The 22,465-nt window shown below is 56.5% G+C and overlaps 1 protein-coding gene across 2 annotated transcripts in view; it reads left to right on the forward strand.

Moving 5' to 3' along the window:
- Positions 1-21,336, forward strand: part of Sbk1 (SH3 domain binding kinase 1) — a 34,423-nt gene extending 13,087 nt beyond the window's left edge. Inside the window, exons 1-4 of one of the 2 annotated variants that reach the window (XM_090357885.1) lie at positions 4,590-5,160; positions 18,588-18,820; positions 19,590-19,792; positions 20,311-21,336. In XM_090357885.1, coding sequence (XP_090214011.1) covers positions 18,595-18,820; positions 19,590-19,792; positions 20,311-21,129 — 1,248 coding nt within the window. In that variant the 5' untranslated portion in view covers positions 4,590-5,160; positions 18,588-18,594 and the 3' untranslated portion in view covers positions 21,130-21,336. Of the gene's footprint in view, positions 1-4,589; positions 5,161-18,587; positions 18,821-19,589; positions 19,793-20,310 lie in introns of those variants that run through there. The other variant, XM_090357884.1, reaches the window with a different exon arrangement.
- The last annotated feature ends 1,129 nt before the right edge of the window (positions 21,337-22,465 follow it).

The following is a 22,465-nucleotide window of genomic DNA, read 5'->3' on the forward strand; positions in this document are numbered from 1 at the left end:
ACCCGCTGCTAGAATCAATGTTAACATTTAAAAAACAATCTTATTTGCATCCAATCATTTTACTAAAAATGACAAAACATGACAGGATCAAGATGAATTCCCAGCACACCCCCTCCTCGTCCCGCGTCCTGGATTCCATCCCCAGAAACAACGGATCTATGATTTTTGGAGAGCTTTCTCCTGCACCTTGGCTCTTTTCCAACCACAAGGAACAGAGTCCCATGCTCAAAGCCACTCCACACGCAGCCCCGCAGCTCGGCCGGCCGTGCCTGCCTCAGAGAGCAAGGCTTTGTTCACACCTGCAGCACAAAAGAACTTCCCAGCTGCATTGACGTCCTGCTGTCCCCCCACCTCCCCGAGGTGGCAGAGTTGTATCTGCCAGGAAAGGGGAAGGAACGGGGATTGAAATCGGGGCTCCTGAGAACACCTTGCCTTTACACTTCCCAGGACATCTTCCAAAACCAGATTCTAAGTCCCAGTGATACCACACATCAGAAATCAGGCTTCTCTCTGACTCTCCTGGCTTCCTGATGGGACCTCCTGCTCCTGGCTGCTTCCTCGCTTTCATTGTCAGTACTGGACTTTTCCCCGGGGCTGGCTTTGAACCACCATCCTCAGATTTCAGCCTCTTGAGTCCCTAGGATTACAGGCGTGAACCTGTGCATAAGGAAGGAAGCATTGTTAGCGCTCTACCACTTGAGCCACAGGATCAGTTCTGGCTTTTTCTTATGTAACATGGCACTGAGGAATTGAACCCAGGGCTTCATGGATGCTAGGCAAGCAGTCTACCACCAGGCCACACTGCCAGTCTTTAGTTCCTGTCTTCAAAAGCACATTTGTTGTCTCAGTCCTCAGAGATGCAGGCTGAGGTAGAGTCAGATGGACGAGCAATTTATCGGAGAGGAAACATTTGGGAAGGAGGGAAAAAGGGGGGGAAAAAGGGGGAGTGGGGAGGAGGAGCCAGAGAGGCTGGGAGATACATCAGATGGCAGCAGAAGGAGAGAAGGAAGAGCAATGAGCTCAGTGCAGGCACATTCTCACCAAGCCAAGGGCGCATCATACTGCCTTGGAAAGCAAAGCCAAGGCAACTCTAGATGGGTCACTGCTTTGGCGCTTGGTGAATAACTTTCTCCGTAGGGACAGGTGAGTGGCCTAAGTGTACAACCCTGCAAAGCAATTCCTTGCATCTTGCAAGTCTCTGTAAGGGGACACTTTGAAGATAAGGGTTGGGAACATGGCTCGGGGGTAGAGTACTTGCCTAGCATGCATGAACCCCTGGGATCAATTCCTCAATACATGGATCTGTGGTAAAGCAGAACATCATGACAGGAGCAGACAAAGCTGCTTACCACATAGCCAGGAGTGAGGAGAGAGGAAACTGGTAACCCAGAATTCCCTTCTCCCCCAACGACCTAAAACATTCCATTAGATCCCATCTCCTAGTGGTTTTTTTTTTCTTTTGGTTGCTCATGGTGCTTGAACTCAGGGCCTGAGCACTGTCTCTGAGCTTTCCCTCCCACCCCCCTTTCAAGACTAGTGCTCTTTGAGCCATAGCCTTCCAGTTTTCTGGTGGCTGATTAGAGAGAAGAGTCTCATGGACTTTCCTGCCCAGGCGGGCTTTGAACCATGATCCTCAGATCTCAGCCTTTTGAGTAACTAGGATGACACATGAGCCACCAGTGCCTGGGCCTCTTAACACTGTTACACTTAGGATCAAGTCTTTGACACATGGGCCTCTGAGGAACATTCTAGATCCAAACCACAGCTATCACCCTGGCTGGGAGTGTGTCAAGGCCTGCCTCTCTCTAGGCCTCCATTTCCTGCCGTGGAGAAGAAAGTAACAGGATGTTCTGGGACTCAGTTGAAAGAGAGGTACATCCCCTCCCTCTCCTTCTCTAGCCCTTCTCTATCGTGTACTCAATTCAAATCTTACCATTTGGTTTGTGTGGGGACACAAATACCTCCTGTGGAGAGGATCAGAACAAAGTTAATGTAGGGTAAGGAGGTCTGAATTTATAATCTCAAGTTTGTTCAAGCACTCCACTGCTTGAGCCATAACCTCCAACCTGGCTTTTTGCTGGTAATTTAGGAGATGAAATCTCCTGCTTGGGCTGGTTTCAACTGATAAATCCTCCAGATCTCAGCCTCCTTTGTAGCTAGGATTACAGGAATGAGCCCCAGGCACCTAGCAGAATTTGAGTCTTGACATTGGTAGGACAAGGAGGTGTGAAGGAGGAGGTAGATACAGGGAACTGTTTTGAGAGTAACTTATTCAGAAAGTGGGAATTACATTCTCTACAGAGAGAACTAAAGGTACAACAGCTTGAAGGGCTAAGAAGACAGATGGCCCATAAGGGCCCAAGGTCAAGGCCAAAGGGAGGAGAAAGGGTCTCAGTTGCTAACAACGTATTTTATCAGCAGAAAGCAGGGAGTCCTTAGCAATCTCTTGTAGATGAACAATGGAATCCAATCTCTGAATGGGGAATTTGGTCCGTACATCTAAAAGTTGGACGATTTTATGTTCACCTTTGTAATTTGCATTAGATTTCCTGATTTTCTTGAAATTCCAACACAGTCTATGATGCTTCATCTGTCTCTACCAGAAAGATTAGGAGAAAGAGGGGATGTGCCTGGTATGTTAGGGGTTTCTTCATTTATGAGGACTGATGATGATGATGACAACGACAACAATGGTGACTACTACCAGTACTGGGGCTTGGACTCAGGGTCTGGGTGCTGTCCCTGAGTTCTTTTGCTCAAGGCTAGCACTCTACCACTTGAGTCACATTTCTACTTCTGGCCTTTTAATGGTTAATTGGAGCTTGGAGTCTCACAGATTTTCCTGTCCAGGCTGGCTTTGATCTGTGATCCTCAGATTTCAGCCTCCTGAGTAGCTAGGATTACAAGCGTGAGCCACTGGTCCCTGGCTTTTTTTAAAAAAAAAAATATTATTTTTAGGAGAATATTGCCAGAGGGGTGAGGGGCAGAGAAAGAAGTGCTGTTCTCTTTGTATCTCACCCTCCTGTCTCATCCCCCACCAATTTCTGGTTATCAAACAAAGCTCCTTCATGCCCAAGATGGATTGGTATGTGTTGTTATCTGCGCCAGGAATTCCATTTCTTCCTCTTTGGTTTACCAGGGTTTCATCTCTTTTCAGCAGAGGTCATACACTCCACCAACCCCTTCCCGTAGCAAACTGGTAGTTATCTGAGGTCTCACTGGAAATGGCATGGATGGACGGATGGATGGATGGATGGCAGCATGGATGGGTGGGCCAATGGATGGAAGGATGGATGGGTGGATGGATGGATGGAAGGATGGTTGGATGGATGGATGGATGGGTGGGCCGATGGATGGAAGGATGGATGGGTGGATGGATGGGTGGATGTGTGGGTGGATGGATGGGAGGATGGATGGGTGGATGGATGGATGGATGGATGGAAGGATGGATGGGTGGGCGGATGGATAGGAGGATGAATTGGATGGATGGATGGATGGATGGATGGATGGATGGAAGGAAGGATGGATGGGTGGATGGATGGATGGATGGGTGGGCGGATGGATGGATGGGTGGGCGGATGGATGGATGGATGGATGGGTGGATGGATGGATGGATGGGTGGATGGATGAATGGATGGATGAATGGATGGATGGATGGAAGGATGGATGGGTGGGTGGGTGGATGGAAGGATGGATGGATGGATGGGTGGGTGGGCGGATGGATGGATGGATGGAGGAATGGATGGGTGGATGGATGAATGGATGGATAGATGGAAGGATGGATGGGTGGGCGGATGGATGGATGGATGGATGGATGGATGGATGGATGGAAGGATGGATGGGTGGATGAATGGATGGGTGGGTGGATGGATGGATAGATGGATGGATGGGAGGATGAATGGATGGATGGATGGATGGATGGATGGAAAGATGGATGGGTGGGCGGATGGATGGATGGATGGACAGACGGGCTGGAAGTGAAGTGGATGCCTATGGAGCTGGAGAGCTGGGATGTGTCTTTGCTCCTTGAAACAGACCCAAGTTTCGCCCTACAAAGCCCTTGGCAGGAGCAGTCTGGGGCAGCCGGTCTCGGAGGGCCAGGCAGCTGGACCAGGTGACCCTCGGAAGCTCCCCCGGGTCCCGCCTGACCTCGTTCTCGCCCCCCTCGGGGGCTCTGACCTAGAAAAGGCGGGCGTAGGGGTGAGGGTGGAGAGGGAACCCACGGGCGCTAGGACCCAGCGCGGCCGGAAGGCGGGTGCGGGTGCCGCGCGGCCTCCACGGCTCCAGGACCGCGAGCGCCCACAGCGCGCGGCTGGGCAGGGGGGGGGGGGGGGCGCGGCGCGGGGTGGAGGGAGGCGGTGCGGAGAGCGCGCATGCGCCGGGGGGGGGGGAGGCCGCGCCGCCCGGGCAGTGCGCGTGCGCAGGGGCGCGCGAGCGCCGCGCGGGGTGGACAAAGGGGTGGGCGAGTGCGCGCGCGCGCGGGGACCGGGGCGGGGGGCGGGCGGGGAGGGGGGGAGGCGGGGCCGCGGGCCGGGCGAGCAGGTGCGCGCCGGCGGGAGGGCGGAGCCGCGGTGCCGCGATGGAGCGCAGCCCGGGCGGGCGCCGGCGCTGGGGCCCCGGCACCGGGCGGAGCGCGAGGCGGATCTGCAGCCGGAGCCCGCGCCAGGCTGGAGCTCGGCACCGCAGGGCCGGGCTGGTCGTAGCGGCGGCCACGGAGCCCCCCAGCGGCTGAGGGGGCTGCGGGCCCAGCCTCAGCCGGGGGGGTCCGGGGCGCGGCGGGGACCCCTGGACCCGGCGCCGAGCGAGCTGCTCGCGGGCGGGGGCCGGCGGACCCTGGGCGCACGCGGCACCCCGCTGACCCCGGACGCTGCCCGCGTGCAGCCGGGGCCCCCCGCCACCCCGGGAGCCTGGCCGTCACGACTGCACACCTCCAGCTCCAACACCCCGCTCGGAAGCTCGGGGAGCCCTCCCGGCCCTCTGCAAAGCAAGAACCCCCGGGACACCCCCGGAGCCCGGCACGCGGGCCGCTTGAGCCCCTCGCAACGCCCTTCGCACCCGGGTCCATGATTGCGGTGCCCTGAGCCCCCTCGGGCCGGGCCAACCAAGACCCGCGACGGCGCCCAGACCCCCTGCCGCGGCGTCCCCGCGCCCCCAGCCCAGGTAAGCCGGGCCCAGGTGAGGGGCGGCGGGTGAGCGGCCCCCAGGTCCCGGGAGCCCCGCAGGTGGGGAGGGAAGTGCTGGGTGCGCCCCCCCTTTCCCCAGCGTCGCCATGGAGCCCGGCTGAAGGACGTCTCTTTGTGTCTCGCTTGGAGGAGCCGCCCCCTCCTCCTCTCCCTTCCCCCACCCCCACGGGAGACCCAAGGTTTGGGCGCAGCTCCCCCGCGCTCCCACTCCGGACGAGCTGGTGGTGGAAACCCTTGGACCGAGGAGAGGGAGGCGAGGTTGAGAATTCCCCTCTCCTCTCCCCGCAAAACGAGCCTGGAGTGTTGGGCATTCTCCCCCCCACCCCACAGTCCCTGGGCTCAACACACCCCCTCCTCCAAGCGAAGTTCTCCTCCCCAGGAAGGAGAGTATTTGGGGGTGTCCACAGGTGAAGGGCCCACAGTGGGTGGTTCTGGTGAGGTTTTGGGTGTGTGCCTTTGTCTGAGAAGCAGGGAAGGGGTGTGTGAGAGGAAATGGGGAAGCTCTTATTTTCTTTGTGACTCCACTATCCACACCCAGGTCGCAGACTCTACTTTGTGCTCCCTGCAGGACAGGGAGGGGGGCGAGCCCTCCCAAAAATAAGGTGGTAGTTTCTGGAAGGGGGAGGAAGCCATTTCAGGGCAAAGCACCTTTCTGTACCTCTGTGTCCCAGGGACAGCAAACCCCAAACCCTAGCCTGTCTCCTCGCCGCCCCAACTTCTGACCTTCCGAACACTCAGGGCCAGCTTAGGGTTGGGCCAGTGTGTCCCCAAGAACCAAGGACTGGAATTTCAATCCAGAGTCTTGCATTAGCTTTCCCAGTGGTCCTTAGGCATCTTTTCCACGAGGTCCCCCTCTCCATGAGATCCTGAAGTCCAGGTCTTGTAGCTGATGGAAAAACGAGGCTGCCCCAGGGGATACTGTACCCTAGACTCCTGAGAAGGGGCTGCCGGGATCCCCCCAGTTTTCTCTGAACCGGCTGCAGACAGGCATTGTTTCTGAATCCTGTTGCTAGGTGAGCACACAGGCTCGGGAAGGCAGCATCCAGCAGAAAGGGAGTCCACCAGGCGGTGCTTTGTTCTTTGCACTCATTCAAGCCTCTGGCTCATGTTGTTCTGATGTGCTGCACAGTGGAGTCAGAGCTCTTTTTCCATTTCATCCTGACCTCCTGACCCCTGTGCTGCTTGATCCTTGGTTGGGCCTGCTAGGGTGGACCTAGGAAAGTCTAGCTGTCCAGCTCTTGACCCCCACTTATGAGCCACCTGATCCCTATGCTGGACTTGAGGGTCCTGAATCCCACAGCCCCCATGCTCCTTCTCCCATGCTTCCTAACCCTACAGTGGCCTCCCCACCTGCTCTATCATTGACTAAGGGTGGGGTTGAGGTCAGCTGGAGAGGGGAGGGTGCTTCAGGTCAGATGGCTCTTAGCCTGTCCTGCAAAGCCAAGGATAGTTGAGGTAGACTGGGCTGCTGGAGAGCCAGCTGCCCCTAAAGACTGGGTGACCTTGGGAAGTGCATGTGGCGTTTCCCAGAGAGAATTACAGAGCCAGCTGCTCTGTCAGAGCCAGCAGGGTGGAAGTAGATTTGAGTTGAATGGAGAGAGAGAGCCATCCAGGTGGGCCTTGAGTGGGCCCATCTCAGAAGGAATTCCTTTCCCCAGTGGGTGGGAACCTAAGACCTGTCACAAACCCACAGGCAAAGGAATAAAATCAAACTGAAGAGCAAAGGTGGGAGTTACTGTTACCCCAGAAAATCATTCAGAAGCCAGAGGGGAACTGGGAGGAAGACCTCTCTTCCTGTCTAACCTGCAGTGGCTCCCCACAGAATCCAGACTAAAGTATCTCCACCGCCCTGTCCTGTCCCCTCCAGATCTTCTAACAACCCTGACCTACTCTAGGCTTGCTTAGGAGCAGCCCTTACCTCCACCTACCTCCCCTTTTGACTTGATCTAGGCTGGCACCTAGTCAAGAGCTAGATGTGATTGGTCAGCCGATAGGTGGCTTGGGGACAGTGGCATGTGTCTCCACGAGCTCTGAAAGTTTGTCTGCATATCTATAGACTCTGCATTTCAGGAGACCAGGGCTATCCTGTTCTAGCCACATGGGAGTTGCTAAATCTAGCACCCAGCATCTTATGTAGCCCAGAGATGCATTTTATGGATCCAGGATCTCACCTGTCCACTTTTGTTAATTAGGAGTGTTCATATTCAAATACTGATTTAGAAGTTCTTTTCTAAAAAACAGAAATCAGAGGATGTGGCAAACCTGGGCCAGAGGCAAAGAATGTCCACCTTGTTTAGACAAGTCCCTCCCTGCCTGTTCACTTACTAATGTGACCTCCTGGCCTCCGCTGCTGGCCTCCACATAGGCACTGGTGTAGAAGCTAGAAAACTGTTTGCTCAATGAGCAATCTTCATCTGTGTTTGTTCCCTGCCTCCCACAAGACCAGGGGAGAATGTAAACAGATCCGTGTGCATCCGGCTGTCCAGGGCTGGGCAATGATACAAACCTGGCCCTGATTTTCCCTCTTGGCCCATTTTACACCTTACCCTGTGCCAAAGGTATTCAGCCACCAAAGGCCTGTTCACTCTGCCAGCACATTGTCTCAGGGTCTCAGCCCAGGTTTTAGTGAGGACTGTTGAAGGAAGAGAGTTATCTGGGTCTCAGAGAAACATTAGATTACAAACTACCTTGAATGTAAGCTTGTTGTGACTTTCTAGGACTTAGTTCTATAGGCTGGTCTACCAGGAGTCAGCTAACATGCAAAAATACTGACATCGGGGTGTGACTTGATGTACAGCTTGCTTAGTCTGGGCAAGGCCTTGGGTTTCACCTTAGCACTGTCAAAACAAACAAACAAACAACAACAACAACAAAAGATTTTCCCTAAACATTAATGCAGTTCACAGCTGCTGCCAAGTAGATGGGCTGGGGCCAGAAGCCAGCACTGGACTCACAGTTGTGTCTCCCTTCTGGATAAAGGTCTATGGAAGCCTGGGTTCAAAAGAGGTGGCAGAGTCCTGGAGTTAAGAGCACAGGTTCTCTGGATTCTGCCTGGGTTTGAACTTCACTTCGCTGCTGTGTGACCATCAACAAGGCTCTTAGTCTTTCTGAGGCTCAAATTAGCTATCTGTAAAACCAGGATAATGAGATGGAGATGTGCAAAGAACCTGGGACAAGATCTCCCAAAAGAAAGAGAGCATGAAGAGAGAGAGAGAGAGTAGGAGGGAGGGAGGGAGGGAAGGAAGGAAAACAAGAAAGGGCAAGGGTCTTTGAGTTCATAGTACGTAAAAGCACAGAGCTTGCCCTACTGAGGGGTTTGAAGCTGAGTTCTCACCTTGTCTTAGAACTCTGTCCAAGGTGGTCCCCCTGGCCCAGTCCTAGTCCTGTCCCCTGGGAGAAAGCCCTCTCCACTCTCAGCTAGGCTGTTCAAGTTAGGCCTAGACTTAGCGATGACCTCCTGGCCTGGGCTCCCAACCCTCTGAACGCAACACCAGGCAGCCCTGAACCTGTGAGTGCAATGAAATCCCCTGTCCCTTCTTCAATCCCATGGTCACAGAAGAGTGAAGACAGCTTTCTTTATTTTTGTCCAAGACTAGGACTCGACCTCACTATCTAACACTTGCACTCATTAGCTGGTGGTCTACCATCTGAACCACGTCTCCATCTCTCTGATTGAGCTTTCCACTTGAACCCCCATTTATAGGAAACCACACCAGTCAGAGTTCATGCAGTAGACCTCATCTTATGTAGCCCCTAGGATGACTTTACATTAAGCCTAGAGCAGGAAGTATAGGTGACTCTGGCATCTACCCATGTGGGTTTGAATCCCACTTCCACCACTCCCTACCATGACCTTGGACTAGTCAGTAAAGTGGGTCTGGTGGGGGGAGGGGCTCCTTGCATCCTAAGGTGGGTGGCCAGATGCCGTGAGCAAGTACCACCCCTGCCAACAGTACCACTACCAGAGAAGCCTGGCTTCCTTCCTGCTCCCCCCTTCCACCGCAAATGAACTGCCCCAGGCCAGGGCACCTGCCGTGACTTCCCACTGCATAGCTTTCCTTCTCCTAGGCTTTAGCCATCACCTGAGAGGCAGAGAATGTTCCAGCTGCCTCTGTGTGCAGGGATGCTGCTGAGGGGCTGGGATACAGGACAGGTAGGCTAGAAAGGACAGGGAAGCCTCATCCTTCTCCTGATCAGACCCCAGAGAGGTCCCGGGCAACTTTCTGATTCTAGCAAGAAGGGCCAGCTGGGAGGAGCAGGAGCTGCAGTTCATATCCCAGGTAGGAAAGCCCTGTGCACCCTCCTGTCAGGAAGGGGGTCCTTCACCTGTCTCTGGTTCTGACCTGTGGGAGGTGATTCTAGCACCGGCCTTATAGGGTTGCCGATGCAGCTGGCTCAGTCAGTGAGTGTTTGCTAAATGACTGTCTGTGAATGCATTGTGTCCACCGAAAGTTCAATATCTACCCTCGAAGGATCAAAAAAGGGAATGCAGTCTCACGTGTAGAGATGGGGGCTCATTGGAAGGCTTTCCGGAGCCTTCTGGGAGCACGGTGCAGAGAGGGCATAGACAGCAGCAGCACCCCCAGGGCTTCCTGGTCTCCAGGAACCAGGCCCAGGATAGAGCCATGTGTTGCTTCCCCTGTGAGGGCCTAGAAGCACACATGTCGCCTTCAGGAAGGGTTTGCTCAGGCCTAGGGTCTGTTGTGCATTTCACTGAGACAGAAATCCAGGTCCTTGAGGCCCTACAGGACAGTGACCCTCTATCATCTCTTCTACCCTGGGGCTTGCCCACCACCCCTCAGCAGAGCTCTTTGCTGCCTGGAGTTGCCTTGGACCCAGGACCCTCCACTATGCAGAGGGTGAGGCCCGGGGCTTTGCCTGCTCCCAGAGGCCCGGCAGCCTGTTCCACTCTGGGCCCCAGCTGCGAACCGGCCACAGCACAGACTATTAATAAGCAGCAGGATGTGCCCTGGGGAAGCGGTGGGGCGCAGCAGCCAGGAGTGGGGGCCAGAGCTGAACAGACACGGAGCCACACACCCAGCACAAAGGAGCTCAAGCAGCTCTGTGGGGGTGTGGTGAGGAGGAAGGGGCTTCCAGCTTCCATAGCTTTCTTCCTCATCTGGGAGATGGGTGTTGGATTAGGCGAGCACAGCCCCTCTGGCTTGAGTGGGGTCAGGGGAGAGGTTTAGCCTTTATGGATGGCATTAAAAAACCCAGATCTCTCAAAGTCCCCAAGATCCAGGGCCCAGGCCCCTCAGCCAGCCAAGAAACTCCTAAGCAGATGCCCTGTGCCAGGCACTTCAGGAAGTGCCCGTTTCATTCTCCCTGTAAGCCTGCCCTACAAGGTGGGCATTCTCAGCAAGACTCCTAGGGACAGTGGCAGAGGCCAGAGCCCCTCAAAGCACTTCTCCAGTCTTGATCTGGGGCCCACAGGCCTGGCTTGGCCCCTTCCTCTTGGCAGTAACCAGGAGTGTTCTGCAGTGGGAATCCAGTGAAGAGAGCAGGGACGCCCTTCTGAGGATGTGTGAGGCAGCAGAGGCAGGGGATCAGGCTGGGTCATCTATCTTGGGGACCCAGGGAGGGCCCAACTTCCTGAGCACAGGCTGACCCTCTGTGAAAGGTCAGGGCAGCCACTGGGCCCCAGTTCTCTGGCTCCCTCCGGTAGAGCCTTCATGCAGGGTTGGCAGGTGGGCTGGTCTGACTTCTGGCACTTTCCTGTGATAGCACTGCTTCCCTGCTATGCCTAGTTCCTTCTGCTTCTGTGACGTCTCCCCCCACCATTTCTGTTCTCTCAGTCTCCCCTTCTCTCCCCTGAGACACAGCTGTTCATTCGCCCTACAGATATTTACTAAGTGCTGGTCTGTGCCAGGCCTTGTGTAGTTCTGGGGAGGCACAGCTGGGAAAGAGCCCCTGCCCTCTGGGGGCCTGAGATCTAGCAGGAGGGGGCAGTTGTCCTCGGGAGCTTATGTAATACCTAGAAGGTGATCTACACTGCTGGGGAAATAGAGCAGGGAACAAGGAAGAGAGGGAGGACATGCCGGGGGGGGGGGGGCTGCGGGAGACAGGGGAAGGCGTTATCTGAGCAGAACGCCACCAAGAAACCATACCAAGTAGATGTGGAGGGAAGAGCTGTTCAGGGTCCCGGCAGAGGAACTGAAAGCTCAGGAACCTGCAGGGAGGCTGGGGTGTTGAGTAGGGCAGTGGAGGGGGAGAAGAAAGGTACTGGAAGGCCTGGGGAAGGATTTTGCAAAAAGGTGGGAGCCTGGGGGATTGGGGGGAAGCTAAGCCCCCAGGCAATGGGTTACTGAATCAAGAATAGGCTTTGGGAACTGAGCATGGTCGTATACACCTGTAATCTCAGCATTTGGGAAGCTAAGATAGGAAGATCATGAGTTACAAGCTAGCCTGGGCTCCATAGTAAGACACTCTCTCCGAAGGAAGAGAAGAAGGGAAGAAGGAAAGTAAGAAGTGGTTGTAGGGCCCTTTAAGAAGTTACTGTGATAGCTGAGAGGGGAGTGGGTAGAAGGTGACTACAGTTGGCTCTGGGCACCCTTCAGATACCTTGGCTAACATCTGCTCTGACCTCATCTGGAAGTGATATGGAGACCCAGAGGGGCTGTGGGAGCTGGTGGCAGCTGCTATGCCCCATCCAGAAGCAGCACTCACCTACACAGCCAGGGCTGGCACAGCTCCAGGGTACACTGGGTATCCTGCAGAGATTCCATATTCACCTGCCCTTGAACCCAGCAGCCTGCTTCTAGAGCTTACCATATAACTGCACCTCTACCCTCTGCAAAATAACTTCTGAGCATGACCAAGTACCCATCAGTAGGAACTTGGTTAAATAAATGTCCATAGGGACCCAGAGTCCAGCCCCCAGCAGTCACCCCCCCCCCACACACACACACTTGGCACTGGAGCTGTCTGGGTGCTGTCCACTCCTGTGGTGCTGAAGACAGAGTATTAGACAGCAGGGAGGCAGTTGAGACTCAGTTCCTAGCTCTGCTGCTCACGGGCTGAGGGACTTCTGGCAAGTTGCTAGGCAACTCTTAAGTCTCATCTGTAAAGAGGGGTCAACTGCAAGGGTGACACATACGTGGCTTAAATGTACATGGCTGAAGCAGTCACAGAAGTGGTCACTCCAGCTATATTGTTTTAGAGACAGGAACGTGCAAGAATTAAGTTCTTCAAGGCCCAAGTACTACTGCGTGGTGTGATGGCACACACTTGTAATCCCAGGTCCTGGGGCAGCTGAGGCAGGAGGATGGTGAGGCTGGAGGCTACTTTGGGCTACAGAGTGAGATCCTGTGTCAAAATAAACTAGATAAGCACTCTGTGGCTTGGTTTTCTCATCTGTAAGCTGGAATCTGTAATAGTCTTCACATTCTGGAGGATTCCATGACAGGACAGTCCCTTTCCTTTGTTGTCTTGTGGCCCCTCCAATCTCTCTCAGTGCTACTCCTGGCTGCTCACATCTGTGCCGTCCCAGGGACTGGGAATATGTGGGGGGTGACTGCACCCCCATCCTGCAGATGCCCTGACTGCTGGCTCAGCCCACAATGGATTCTGTGCACCTGAACCAATCATCCTTCATCAAACTGGGGCTGGTGACGTGGCATGCAGCCCCTGGGGGACAGCGAGGTACCCACAAGGTCAAATGCTTGAAAGCCAAGTTATAAAAAGTTACAACTTCCCAAACACGTAAGGAATTATTCACTGGCACTTGTCGCCCTGGCTCAGTGCTGGGAATAGCAGTGTGATTAAGGCAGGGGCTGCCTGCCTTTCAAGGAGCTCCTGACTTCCTTGCTGGGTTGTGGGTACACTGGAGTCTTTAGATCGGGAGTTACATAAACTCAACTCAACCAGCTTCCTTCAGCCAAAAACGAAATATACTGATTCATGAAATAAGATGGTTTTCGGCATGCTAGAATTCCGTCTCAAAGTCACCGAAACTCGTCATCTCCCAGCCCTGCTCCTCATTGTGGCTTCCTTGGCAGGCAGGCCTCCCCACTGGTGGTGACAGAGACAAGTGCTCTAGGCTGTGGACCTGCCCCCCAGCTCGGTGGCCCAGGCTGAGGGACTTCTTTCCGATGGCTCTGGCTGCATGCCGTTAGGTCATCTTTGGTCAAATCTCTGGCTAATGGGATGGACACAGGAGTTGACCAGGCTGGAACAACGTTGCCTTTGAAGTCCTGGGTGGACCCAGGCAAAGGAACCACACCTAAAGAGAACAGGAACCATGCCTGTCAGGATAAAACACATAGCTGTCCCAAGAACTGCCACATGTGTGATGGATGAGCAGGGCAGGGACAGAGTGACCTGGGGCCTGAAGGCAGTTTATCTGCTTGCCTATCAAAAGAGGGCAGAGTGTGGGACCTGAAGGCTGGTGAGACAGTACAACAAAGGTCACCATGCAAGCTCGAGGCGTTCAACTCACAGGGAAGCTGGTGGGAGGTCCTGGCTCATGACCTCATGTCCATCTCACAGCTCCCATCTTCACAGGGACTTAGCAATACTAATGCAAATAAGGGAGCATGATCCAGCCAGTGTGTTTGCACATGATGAAGACATAGCATAGGCCCCATAGAGCCAGAGGCTTAGGCATGGAGGCAGAATTGTTGGGTCCTAGGAGGAGGAGGGGAGAGGCCTGACTGCCCTCCCTTGATCCGGCCTCTTCCTCCACAGAAATGACAGCAGATTGGCTCCCAGCTTCCCATTCTTCGTCCCCTCAACGGACGGGGGACACACTTCCTCTCCATCATGTCACGTGGGGTGTTACAGTCTGCCTACATCTGCTACTGGGGGCCTGAGAGAACACTATAGACACCAGAAGCCTGAGACAGGAAGTCTTGCCTGAGTTCAAACCCCAGCCTTGCCAATCATGAGCTTTGAACAAGTCACGCAGCCCATCTGTACTTCACAGCTGCCTTTGTCTGTTCATCCAGTGCCTTGGTGAGACAGAGCTGCAGCCTGGGTGGTTCCGAATGAAGAGAGATTTGTGTCTCGAGGTTCTGGAAGCTGAGAAGTCCAAGGTCAAGGTGCTGGCACTGTGCTGTGTCAGCATATGGTGGAAGATGGGATGGCGAAAGAGAGGCCAAAAGGGAGTTGGGTCTGCCAGGAACCCACTCATGGTAGTGGCATTAGCCCATTCACAAAAGCAGAGCTCTCATGACCTGGTTTCAGCAACACTACCTCTTCATGGTGTTAAAACAACTCCATCTCCACAGGGGCTGTGGAGGGGCTTTAACCCCCTGTGTAAAACAGGTGCAAGCATGTATTCAGCAGGGTGGTTGTGATTGTCACCTGATTTAAATTTAACCCATGGTGGTTAGCAAAGCACCAGGCATAAGGTAATATTTTCCCAGAGCAGGCCCTCCTTCCACACGACCTGTCGTCTCCATCACCTCTTTTATTTCTCTTATCTCTTGGTCTCTGTGTCATCACCATCCTGTGTAACCTCTGGTGGTATTCCAGATAGTTGAACATGCTGAGGTTCAAATCTCAGCCCTTGCTAGTCAACTCAGATTCAGACTAGGACTAGTTACTGGAACAAACAAACCCATGTCAGAACAGTATAGAGAGGTAATTCTCTCACCAGCAGGGAGCCTTCCACATCCTGCTTTCAGGACCCAGGTCCCTTCTTCCTTGGGCTGCCACAATGTTTTAGGGCCTGAGGATCCTCTACTTCAGGCTGGCATCCAGAAGAAGAGAGAATGGAGGAGTGTCTCACATTTCTGAGCAGCAGCGGCTTGACAATGACACCTGCCACATCTCTCCAGATCCCAGTGGAGAAAGCAAGCTTCATGGCCACACCTCGTGAAAGAAGGCCAAGCACTGAATGTGGTGCCTGCTGGGCCACTGAGACTTGTGTGTACAGAAAAGGAGACCTGTGCTTGGTGATCAGACGGCAGTCTCTGCTACAGCCATAGCAGAACCCCAGCATCTCGGACCCCTCTTCTAATCTGTAAAAAGTGGACAGCATCCGTCAGGTGTGGTGATAGCTGTCCAACTCTGCACTTAACAAAGTCGTCCAACTCTGCACTTAACAAAGTCATCCCGTTGTGCACTCACACTGAATGAGCATTGTACAGATCAGTTAGACCTCGATCCTGCTGTTTTTGTGAAATCTAGGAAGTTTCTCACCCCTTTTTTAGGGTTCTCCATCAGGACTCATCAAGGGAAATTTCCTGCCAAGCTGGCAGCACTCTGTGTGTGTGTGTGTGTGTGTGTGTGTGTGTGTACACCTGTGTGTGTGTGTACATTTGTGCATGTACTTGCTCTGTGTTAGTAGGTATACACACACTAGGGAATGGGAATTTCAGAACTCCCTGCATTGGGTGCTGTGCTGGATGTAGCATGTAGCTTCACAGAGTGGCACCCAGCCCAAGCTGCCCGCCAACAGGAAGTGGTAGGTGGTTCCATCTTGCTTCTGACTTGGAAAGCCCTCCTCCATCATCATGGCCCTCCCAAAAAGAGCTATGACTGTTGCCATGGAGACTAAGGTCCCCTACCTGCCCTTAGCCACATACATGGAAGGTAGCAGGTCTCCCCCGGAGTCAGCAGGGGCACTCTTGGGGTGCAGGGCCTGAGGATTCCGTGGGATAGCCATCAGCCTGAATGGGTGGACTGGTGCCAACCATACCACATGGAAGGAGCAGAGGTCAGTGAAGCTGCCAGCAACACCCAGTCCACAGCTGACTCCAAGTGGGTGGGGTGACAGTGACGATGGAGTTCCCCCAGAGGACCACAATACCCTCATGGCAGACATGTGTGCCTACACGCTTCCAGCCATCTTCGAGGCAGATGGGTCATACTTCCCTAGGGCCTGGCACCTCAGCAGGGCTTGGCAGCATCCATGAAGATAGCACAGCCTCCTTGCCAAGGCTTTACTCTCTTCTGAGTCTCAGTTTGCCACCAGTTCTGGGTGAGATGCCCTAACCACTTGGGAAAGGCACAGTCCCAGTCATTTCATCTGTGTCCTCTCATCCTAAGGTAATGGTATATGAAGGTGGCTGAGGGGTCCTCAGGGCGGGCCTGGCAGTAAGTGTGCATTTAGTACAGGCATCTTCATTCTCATCTCCCATAAAAGCGTGAGCTGAGGCCCAGGGAAATGGCAGGACTCAATCAAGGTCACCCACTGAAAAGTGGCACACGTTAGGATGAAGGCCAAGGCCACTCAGCCTCAGGCCTGTGCAGTCTGTTGCTCCCCACCCTGGCTCTGAGGTCACACGCGTCGTAAGTGGGTCAGAAGCATCTGCGTACCTGGGAGATGAGGTGACGGCGGGATGGGGTGTGGCTTGATTTCCTTATCTGCTTTCACCTTGAGAACAGGCCTGGGTTGTGGGATGAGAGAGGATGAAACCCACAGCTGGGGTAGTTTGTTCTTGTGCATACCCATGCTTACACACACAAGTGCTCTCCGTCTCTGCCAAGTGGGGTTAAGGCAAAGAAGGCTGTGCATTCATTCAGACCCCTAGAGGACAGCCCCCACTGCTCATCGAAGGCCCAAGACGCAGAAGTGTCCCTTCCAGCTGACATTGAGCTGACCCCCTGCTTTCCTATCGAATTGCTAGGTGAACATCCAACAGGATTTGAAAGAACTGAGCCCTGGCTACCCTAAATCTGAAGCGAGACTGCTGTGAGGAGAGAGGCCCCTGTTGTAGCCCAGTTACCCCACTGTAGTCCAGCCATGGCTTCCACAGAGGCTCCGTGCCACCCAGCCTGAGTCTGGGACTCCATGGAGTCATAGTGACAGGAACAGCGGGTGAGGCTGGACACAGGAGGGCCTGGTGTCCCTCCTCCCTCCAGGGGTCAGTGAGAGCCACCAGGCGGCAGACTAGGAGTCCCTGGCACATGCTGTGATCAGAATAAACTTGGAAAGAGAAGGCCGCAGCTGGGGGCGGGAGAACTGCTTCATGAATGGGGATGGCAAGATCCTGGGGGAACAGAAGGATGGAAGCCAAGGCGGGTGGGGGGGGGGCACCGCACCCCAGCCAGCTGAGAGGACTGAAGATGGAACTGTGCCGTGGTTGGGTGGGAGGCCAGGAAGTTCCCTCCTGATGTTCCTCCTCTCCCTGTGAAGTGGGAGGCTGGGTCGTGCCGCCGAGGAGATGGGGAAGAAACAGGAAGCCTTTTGGAGAAGCCCCTGGAGGTTCTTGTCCTGCAGCCAGGCCTAGCAGAGTGGACGCTGGCAGGAGGCCGTGGTCACCACACCAGAGATGACACATGGAACACCTATGATAGACCAAGTGCCCCCCCCCCCCCCGTGCTTACTTAATCCACGTCACAACTACCGGGAGGAAACACTGTCCCTTCTGTAGATGGGAAGCTGAGGCACAGAGACATGAAGTCCACTGTGCAGGGACATCCAAATGGCAAGTGACTAGGGTTAGCATTCAGACTGGGCTGGCTGGCTCTGAATCCGTGTTTTCTCTCAGATCCTTTGGTGAGTGGAGGCTTGAGAGTCTCATACCCCCCACTTTACAGATGGTTGCTTGGAAGATAAGGCGACAAGGAAGTTTGTTATCTTGGCTCTCCTGCTCAAGGCTGCAAGTGTCCCATCTCCAGCCCTACACCCAACTTCCCAATGGCCTCAGGCAGCTTCAGAAACCCCAGGCCACTTGAGACAAGCAGCAGCCATGACAGCCTGTCCGGGAAGATATCCAGTATGTGTGGTGCCAAAGGGGACAGGCAGAGCCTCTGTGGCACAGGCACTGTGTCTAAGGGCAGGGACAAAATGGGTCCCCAGCTGCACTGTGTGTATCTATAAGGGAAATCCTCTCCTTGGGAGCGCATGCTGTAACTGCACAGCTGAGATATTTGTGCAACCTTGCCTTACTACCTGCCTTCTTTCCAGATGGCCTGTGTCACCTCTGAGTATCATATATAAGTTGTCTGTTTATCACTGCTTATCACCTATCTTCCTTGGGACGGCCGGTCCTTGAGGGCAGGCATTTGTGTGTTATCAGTTCAGTCCTGGTCCCCAGGGCATCGCTGCACATCTAGAGACCAGCAGGTGTGTGGTGTGTACTCGTGAGTGGGCTGAGGTATGACTCAGGGAGAAGAGCCTGTGCTTAGTGTGTGTGAGGTCCTGGGATGGATCCCAGGGTGTAAACTCAATAGGTGTCCATGTTGTAGTGTGACATAACAGGTGCCTTGCCTGGCACTGTAGGTGACAGCATGAGACACAGCCATCAGTGGTATACAAGTGCTGAGAGGGGTTAAAAAGCTTGGGGAAAGGCGACAGGACAAAGTTGCCTGTCTCCTCCTCCTTCTCTGTGGCATCTCATGTCTGGCACAGGGACCAGCGTGGGGGAGAGCCTGGGTGCTGGGGAGGCAGGAGGTAGGTAGGAAAGAAGCCCCTGGCCTGATTGTCTCTCTCTCCATGCTACACTCTCACGACAGGGATAAGATGAGTGTGGGCTGCCCAGAGCCTGAGCCGCCCCACTCCCTGCCCTGCTGCGGGCCGGGGGCCGCCCCTACGCCGGGCACAGGCGTGCCCCTTCTCACCGAGGACATGCAGGCGTTGACCCTCCGCACACTGGCCGCCAGTGATGTCACCAAGCACTATGAGCTTGTTCGGGAGCTGGGCAAGGGCACCTATGGAAAGGTGGACCTGGTGGCCTACAAGGGCACAGGTGAGTGCAGGGCGGCAGATCCGTGGGGCTGGAGTGGGGGCAGCTGGCGCACACTGGAGGATGATCTGCTCTGGGCCTTTGGGTCAGCCGTGGGGGGTCTGCGCCAGGGCCCTCTTGATGAACCACTGGGCTTGATGCCTCCCCACAGCCTAAGCCCCCCTGGGGCGCATGGAAACAGCAGCTGCAGGAGCTCACACAGCTGCACACAGCTGGGGCAAGGCCTCTTGTCAATTAAGGGTAGCAGGAAGAAGACTAGACCAGGGATCACCTGGTTGGTTGCTGCTTGCAAGAGCCTGCTTCATGGGGTCGCCATGGAGCGTGACCTGTGAATGTGAAACACTAAAGACGGGGATCTATGCCGTCCCCAGCCATACGCCAAGGTAGAGACACACCAGCCCATCGGAAACCTTTACAGTGTCTTGTTCCTTCCTCATTCATCCACTCAAACATTTGCAGAGCACCTGCTGTATGCTGGACTCCAGACAGATACACTGGAGACACTCATGGTGTAAGACTTGAAGCTATGGCGCTCAGGGAGCCGTTCCAGTCCCGTTCCATCAGGGTCGAGGCCCGGTGTAGGCTCAGGTCCGCTCTGCTGTGTGATCTGTGTGCAGTCGTCTCTCCTCTCTGATTTGTTTCCTGTCTGTAAGTCCAGGCTAGTCCTGGCCCCTGGAAATGAGCTAGACAGACGCTGCAGGAAGGAAGGTGTAGACAGCTGTGATGGCTGGGAAGGGAGGAGTCTCACTGCTGCTGCTGTGGCCCCTGGCAGGCACCAAGATGGCACTGAAGTTTGTGAACAAGAGCAAAACGAAGCTGAAGAACTTCCTGCGGGAGGTGAGCGTCACCAACAGCCTGTCCTCCAGCCCCTTCATCATCAAGGTCTTTGACGTGGTCTTCGAGACCGAGGACTGCTACGTCTTCGCCCAGGAGTACGCACCTGCCGGCGACCTGTTCGACATCATCCCTCCCCAGGTACTTCGGGGGGCACGGTGGCATGGGGACAGGAGGTGATTCTCCGGGGTCCCCAGAGTGAGAGACGACTTCATCAACAAGGATTGAACCCAAGGCTCTTTAGGACACTAGAGAAGAGCCAGGCCTACTCCCAGGAGGGAGAGGGAGGGGAGGACAAGCAGCAAGCACCGTGATCTGCCTGATGGTGATGACAGTTTTCCCTGTGACAAGCACCCTGGGAGGAGTGGTGGGACCCAGTCCAGAAAGAAGCCTCTCAGGAGGGGCACAGGGAGGGGACCCAGGCTGTCACCCGCCATGTGCTGGGCCAGGTGGATGATGATGGTGTTGGGGGGAGGGAAGGGGGCAGGATGGAGGTCTGGGTGCAGGAGAGGTGGCTGGGGGCGGGGTGCAGGACAGGGTGCGGGGGAGGGGGGTGTCCCCACCCCCCACTCCCACCCCTCCTGAGCGTGTCCCGCCCCCCTCCTGAGCGTGTCCCGCCCCCTCCTGAGCGTGTCCCGCCCCCCCACCCCCCGTGGCAGGTGGGGCTCCCCGAGGACACGGTGAAGCGCTGCGTGCAGCAGCTGGGCCTGGCGCTGGACTTCATGCACGGGCGGCAGCTGGTGCACCGGGACATCAAGCCGGAGAACGTGCTGCTGTTCGACCGCGAGTGCCGGCGCGTGAAGCTGGCGGACTTCGGCATGACGCGGCGCGTGGGCTGCCGCGTGAAGCGCGTGAGCGGCACCATCCCGTACACGGCGCCCGAGGTGTGCCAGGCGGGCCGCGCCGACGGGCTGGCGGTGGACACGGGCGTGGACGTGTGGGCCTTCGGCGTGCTCATCTTCTGCGTGCTCACCGGCAACTTCCCGTGGGAGGCGGCGTCGGGCGCCGACGCCTTCTTCGAGGAGTTCGTGCGCTGGCAGCGCGGCCGGCTCCCCGGGCTGCCGTCGCAGTGGCGCCGCTTCACCGAGCCCGCCCTGCGCATGTTCCAGCGCCTGCTGGCCCTGGAGCCCGAGCGCCGCGGCCCCGCCAAGGAGGTCTTCCGCTTCCTCAAGCACGAGCTCACCTCCGAGCTGCGCCGCCGCCCGTCCCACCGCGCGCGCAGGCCGCCCGGGGACCGCGCGCCCGCCGCGGGGCCGCTGCGCCTCGAGGCGCCCGGGCCGCTCAAGCGCACGGTGCTGACGGAGGCCGGCGGGGGCCCGGCCCGGCCCGCGCCCCCCGCCGCGGGCCCCGGCCCCGTGCCCGTCCCGGCCCCCGAGGCCGGCCTGGCCCCCCCGGGCCCCCCCGGCAGGACCGATGGCCGCCCCGATAAGGGCAAAGGGCAGGTGGTGCTGGCCACGGCCATCGAGATCTGCGTCTGAGCCGCCCGCCCGCCCCCACCGGCCACTCACCGCCGCCACCCCCCGGGGGGCCCCGCGGGCCCCCGCCCGGGACCCCCCCCCACCCCGCGGGCCGCGCCGCGGGGGCCTCCCGTGGGAGCCCCGGAACCCCAGCCTGGCACCCTCGCACCCCCTGGCAGGGCACCCCCACCTCACCCCGGGCGCAGAGCTGGGCAGAAGAAGCCCTCCCCCCCCCCCACTTCCCCCTGGCACTGGCTGGGGGAGGGGCGAGGAGCCAGGCCCCTGGGAAAACGTAGAAAATGTAGCAAATGTCCGCATATCACCTAAGTGTTTTCCAGGCGCAGCCCCCCCCCAGAACCTAGGGCCCCCCACCCCCCCCTAGCGAAAGGAGGACAACGAGCACAGGAGGGCGGGCAGCCGCCTCAGCCCGCCCCCCCCACCCGTGTCCATTCCAATTCAGGGATAGGGCGCTCCTGGCAGGGTCTCAGCTGCCCCCCCACCACCTGAGGGTGAAGTGAGGGCAGACCCCCCCCCCCCGTGGGCGCCTTCCCCAGGGCCCCTCTGGACCCGCGGCTCCCACCCTGACCGTCCCTGAGCTCCCGTGGCTGTGAGATGGTCACAGACATTGCTTCTGGGTCTCCTATTGGGGTGCAGTGTGTCCCCCACCCCTGGGAGTGAGGCAGACCTGTGCCACATCCCCCGAGCCTGGTGTGGAGAAGGCAGGCGTGGGTAGGGTGGAAGGGCTGGGAGCGTGGCTGCTGTGCCCCGTGTTGAGAACAGGACTGCAGGCTGTGTGCCACCCACTTCGCCCTGTCCTGCCCACTGGGGGCGCCCACTACACAGCCTGGCTAGATGTGCAGTCCACACACCCCTCAGGGAACTCACAAGAAGGCACCTACCATTAGCCGCAGCTGTTAAGACAGAGCCTGCCCGCCTCACCCTGCACCCCCTCCGGCCCCCTGTGCTCTGCAGAGGCCTTTGAGGGAGCCCTGCAATAACCTCAAGTGGGGTGAGGCCGCCCCTCCGCCTGGCAATGCCCTGCCCACCAGGACTGCTTCCACCTGGGGCCTTCTTGGGCTTCATGGGTATTTAAGGGGCTCCTTGTGTGGACCACCCACCCTCCAGTCTGGAGTCCCCACTTCTCCACCCATCCCACCCTTCCCACAATTGCCCCTAAGTCCCACCACACAAAAGGGCTATAGGTCTCCCCTGCCCTGCCCGGGTCCAGTTTACAGTGTGTGGTCGCCCCAGGGCCTGGCCCCGCTCTTCTTTGTATGCCCCCATCCTGGACACCCCACATCCCAGGGGGGCATGGGCCCAATGTGCCAGGTAAGTAGCAAACCCCTCCTTCCACCAA

This window comes from Megascapheus bottae, chromosome 25, assembly GCF_031878675.1.
Source record: "Megascapheus bottae isolate mThoBot1 chromosome 25, mThoBot2.hap1, whole genome shotgun sequence".
NCBI lineage: Eukaryota > Metazoa > Chordata > Mammalia > Rodentia > Geomyidae > Megascapheus > Megascapheus bottae.